This window comes from Loa loa, assembly GCF_000183805.2.
Source record: "Loa loa unplaced genomic scaffold supercont3.170, whole genome shotgun sequence".
NCBI classification, from domain to species: domain Eukaryota; kingdom Metazoa; phylum Nematoda; class Chromadorea; order Rhabditida; family Onchocercidae; genus Loa; species Loa loa.
The window spans coordinates 26,695-32,048 of record NW_018108350.1 but is presented as its reverse complement, the minus strand read 5'-3'; the positions used below and the strand labels follow the sequence as shown (position 1 = coordinate 32,048).

General features: G+C 23.8%; 1 protein-coding gene across 1 annotated transcript; it reads right to left on the bottom strand.

Moving 5' to 3' along the window:
• Positions 1-697: 697 nt before the first annotated feature.
• LOAG_12114 (hypothetical protein) lies at positions 698-1,862 on the bottom strand (the record flags this gene model as incomplete). Its single annotated transcript, XM_003147628.2, has 2 exons — positions 1,712-1,862; positions 698-814 (listed from the first exon to the last, which is right to left on the bottom strand). The coding sequence occupies exons 1-2, from the start codon at positions 1,853-1,855 to the stop codon at positions 698-700; spliced, it is 261 nt and encodes an 86-aa protein (XP_003147676.2). The 5' UTR covers positions 1,856-1,862.
• Between the last annotated feature and the right edge of the window lie 3,492 nt (positions 1,863-5,354).

Below are 5,354 nucleotides of genomic sequence, written 5' to 3'. Positions count from 1 at the left end.
TAGGTTCATTGAGAAGAGGGAAAGAAAAAAAAAATATATGTAAAGAAAAGAGAGGAATGATAGAAAAACGTTGAAAATTTTTCATCTGCTTCCCTTTCTACGGCAAATTTAATTTATTTTTTTTGAGTAATAATCAAAACTAAAATTTGTTCGCTTGTTTTGTCATTTTTTTCATAATTTTCTTCTTTTTATATAAAAAAAGAAAAAAAAAAAGGAAAAACAAACAAACAAATGGGTAAACATTTGGTTCAATGATCTTTGATCAAAAATTTGTTCATTTTCGTTAAATGAAATAATAACAGAAAAAAAGAAACAAAAAAATAAATGAATAAAAGAAAATGTTAATTGTCAAATTTAAAATTTGGAAAAAAATTTCAAACCTATAACAATTAATTATTCTAATCAATTAATAAGTGCAATGAAACTATCTAAATTAATACATAATATTTAATAATAAATGTTATAGCAAAAATATTTGTCATTGTAGTAGCCGTTATTGTTTTTGTAATTAACATGATTATAAGGAGTTTTTTTTTGTTTAACAATTTAATTAATACTAAGTTAATTAACTCTATTTACATTAAATTATTACTAATATCTTTCTCGTGTTTACATTTTTTTTCATAATAATACATCTTTGTGAAATGAACTTTTCAATATTATCTCGTATTTTTGCGAAATATTTTTTAAATTAATATCAATCAATAATACCTGGATTTTTCCGATCTAATAATACTTCACGTGCTTTATCATTAAAACCACGATGTGGTGCTGTTGTTTGAACATCTTTTTTTACATTTTTATGTGGTATATTCTGAAATTAAATTAAAATAAAATTTACGAAAAGAAATAAAATTATTTTGATAATTTGGCTAAAGTTAACTAATCTCATAATATGTAAATATTTTCATTACATGGAAACATTATCATAAAAAAAAAAACAAACAAACAAAAAATGACATGCGACAATACTTGTATTCAGAAATAAAATAGACAGTTGAAATTCTTTTTGGTTTTATTATTTTTATTGCTAATAATTCCTGAACAAATACTGAAATTTGTTCGATTATTCAAATTTGAATATGTAAAAAGTGAATTTAGTTTGATTTTAAAATGAAAAAAAAATCTGATTGATGAGTTTGATGGTTAAAGGTTAATTGATAATTGAGCAAAACGTTGCAAAACAGTAAGTAATAAAATGAATTCAAGCTGAACTGCTTTTCTTTTGTAAATATTTGCAAAATGAAAAGGCTGATTAAGAAAAAAGGAGGAAAACTCATAACACTCGTTATCACTATCACTAACTGCAAACAATATTACTAAAAGTACAAAACGGAATTGAATCAGTTTATTACAAGGATTAATTATTTCAATTCATCATACACTTGTTTTTATTACTGATAAGCATTGTGATAGGCACTATATAGCATTTGAAGTGATAAGCATTGTGTAACATTTAAATGAATGCATAATAAGAAAAATGATTATATTTTTTATTGATAAGAAATGCATTCACTGATAAGATAAAAAATCTGCTTACCACTTCCAGTATGTATATGATGATTTTTGCAAATTTCTCATCAAATATTTTATAATTATAATTTATTATATATTCATACAAAACTAAATTACAACTGAATTATTCATTGCAATTTCAATCATAGAAATGCAATTAATTAATTAACCAATTTAAATATAAAATAAATCTTACAGGTAATTTATCAGTTGTAGTCGATTGTGATTCCAATAAAATGCCACGAACTTTTTGACTAAATCCACGATGTGATGTCCCATCTTTTTGGTCTTGTTTTGTCTCATCATTACTTGTATTTGCTTCTGTCATCGTTTTATGCATAAAATTTTTAAAAAGAATAAGAAAAAAATTGAAAATTAAAATTGAATGTAACAACGAAGAACAAAAAAAAACCTTATCAATAAAACTTATCACAAATATGTAAACACCTGCATACAATACTTTTAGATTTATATGCAAATTTTTCATTTAACATTTTCAACTTTTACTTCATCATTTGATATTTACATGTATGAATGAAATTTTTGCAATTAACATCTTTATATTTTATATTTTATTTTTTATTTTTTATCAGAACAAACTTATCATAAATGTTATCATAATTTATCATGATAAGTTTACACTTCGAACTTTTGCTATATTTATGTGAAAGAATGAAATTTTTACAGCTATTTTCCTCTTTTTTTATCAAAAAATCTTTTTCAATAGCTACAAAAGAGCGTCTGAAACACTTGATCGATTAATTAATGAGAAAAGTTAATGAGATAATAAAAAATGATGGATAATGCATTTTCATAATCACTTTGTAAACTTTGTAAACACACTTTATTTATCTTTTTATCATCTTTTCATCCATCTCTTCATCTATCTATCTATCAATCTATCTATCTAGTTTAGTCATTATTTCCATGATGTTACACTGATTAGAAACATTAAGTTGTTGCCCATTGTTTCAGCATATATTTGTCATTTGTACTTACTCAACTGTTGAAACTTGTTTACTCTTCTCTTATCTTAACTGATGAATGAGTTAAATGAATTGATGTGATTTATCACTTATCATACTTATCTGTAACATGGCATCTTCCGTTTTTTTTTTGAACTAATTTCAAAATTTTGCTCGTAAAAATGATGAAAACCTTAGATTAAAATGATATTTTCTATTGTTTTTTACGCAATATTTACAAGAAAAAAAAAAGCAATTATTGATAAAATTGATTTGCACGAAGAAAAAAAAAGGATCTCTATATTATAAGGATACTGTAGAAGTGATCGACATCCATTTTGTAAAGATATTGTAGAGGTTAAAAAAAGGAGGAATAATCAATGGAAGCATACTGTAGCAACAAATCGAATTTATCTCTGGATGCAATCATGTCAAGTAATAAAATATACCTTAGGGAGGCGTAAAAAGAGGCAAAAAAAAACCTCAAAAAACGAAACTCAAAGAAGGAATTTTCAAGTGAACTGAAAAATGTCATCGTTTAAAATTTTAGTGAAAGAGAAGAAACAATCTAAATAGGCAAAAGAAAAAAAAAGCGAAAAAATAGGCATAGTTTTTAGTAAATCTTTAAAATAAAAATTCCAACAATTTGTTGCCGAAAAAGTTGTGGGAGAAAAGAAAGAGCCAAGTAAAAGGGAAAAGGAGGAAAGATAAAGAAAGGCCAAGTGAAGGTAAAGAAGAAGGATAGAGGAAAAAAGAGCCAGATAAAAGGAAAAAAGAAGGAAAGAAAAGGAAAGAGCCAAGTAAAAGCAAAAAGCAAAAAGAAGAAGAGATAAAAAAGCGAATGGAACGATGAAATTTGAAGTTTTTGAAATTTGCCATATTTATATGTTTCAATTCATTATGATTTAAATAAAATTAAAGCTTAAAAAACTTAATGAAGCATAAAAATATGCCTTCATAAATTGTATTGACAATTTCTTTTCAAAGAAAAGAAAAAACGAAAATGAAAAAAAAGTTGAAAATGCAAAGACTAAATGATACTATTTGTGCATATAATTAATAATAACTTAATATATGTAATTGAAAACATAAATACAAATATAAGTATTATATATATATATACATATATATATGTGTGTAAGAGATGGAAAAAAAATTATGGAGTAAAATGTGAGCTATTAAGCAGAAAATTCGTCAAAACAAGTCTACTGTAATGGAATTCGTCATAAGTAAACAGGTGTTAATTAATCTGAAATGCATTGGTCAATAATATTGATGGATGAGAATGTGATAAAGAATGCTTGAAGTAAATTCACATCACGCAACTTTGATAACTTTATTTAGCACAAATAAATTTATCCATGAAAAAATGATAACATGCAAATTTTTTCAATTTATAGTCAAAAATTTTAAAAAAATGTGTAAATAATGCATATAATGCATAAGATTAGCAATGGATTTAGCTAAATTTATGATAATTTTGAGCTTTAAAATTAATTAAAAGTTTGTTCTTGGCACTTAAATTCTTCCTATATTTCCTAAAACAAAAATTGCAAGAATGAAAATGCTTGAAAATTTGTGCATTCAAAATTGATTATGAAATGTTTGAAATTTAAAACTTTTTTTTTGCAGCAAAAAGAAACGAAAGGATTTAAATTTGCTAAATAAAAATTTAGACATTTGCAAATGGTGCATGAATTACGTTAATTTGCAATCAAATTCTTTGAAAGGATAAAAATTAACTCGTAAAAAAGGTACAAAATATTTGCAAAATGAAATACATTTACTTGATATTGTATGGAAATAATTGGAAATCATTTACATCTGTAACGTGAATTAGTTTAATTATTTACTAAGCAATAGAGTTAATAATTTATGCAAAAAAAGACTGATCTTTTTTCTAATTTTTTCCAATTTTTCCCTTTTTTTGAATAAGAAAAGGAATTGATTAGTATAACAATTAGTTCTAGTTCGTGAAAATTTCTGCAAATTAATTTTGAACTAATAGGAATTTTTAATTCTATGAATCAAACTTTCTTCAAATGTCTTCATCTCAAATCATTTATGACAGTCATATATCGGAATTGGAATTCAATTTGACAGGTGTGGGAATACTTATTTCATTTTCCTCTCTCTATAACATTCTCGTAATATTTTCTAAAAAAAGAAAAACGAAAAAAGAAAAAGTTAAGTTGGACAACTTCTTCATCTCTTTTTTTTCTTGTTAAATTTATTTTGCCTTTTTTGTATTTTTTTTTTTTATAAAGTGGAAGATAAAACAAAGAAAGAAAGAAACAGAGGGAGAGAAAATGAAAAAATTGGGAATGTAATTAAAAGAGAATAAAATTTTATGGGATTTGCCAAGCAATAAATGGTCGAATTATAGAGTGAATGCAAGAAAAACTTAGTGAAATGTTAATAATTTTATTTTTTTTCCCAATTATCAAACATATATAATTAAAAAAGAAGCAAAGAAAAGAGAAAGACTAAAAGGAGAAAAAGGAAAAACGTCAAAAGATTAAAAAGACAAAAAAACATTGAATGATGAAAAGATAAATACTATATTAAAGCACTTTTGTTGAAAAGTTTAACTTTTACATTACATTTTTGCATAAAGAAAAAAGAAATGAGAAATGTTAGTGAAAATGAAAATCACAGAGAAGAAAAGTTAAGATTTAATTCATTTTTAAATCAAACTAAATAAAATTCGCTTATCAGCATTTCAACAGAGCTCTCTATCACAAAATAATTTGAAATAAATGATAATAACGACAATAAGGGAAAATATTAAAAAACCACAAGAATGAAAGATGAATAATAATAACAATAATAATAATTAATAATAATAATAATAATAATAATAATAATAATAAT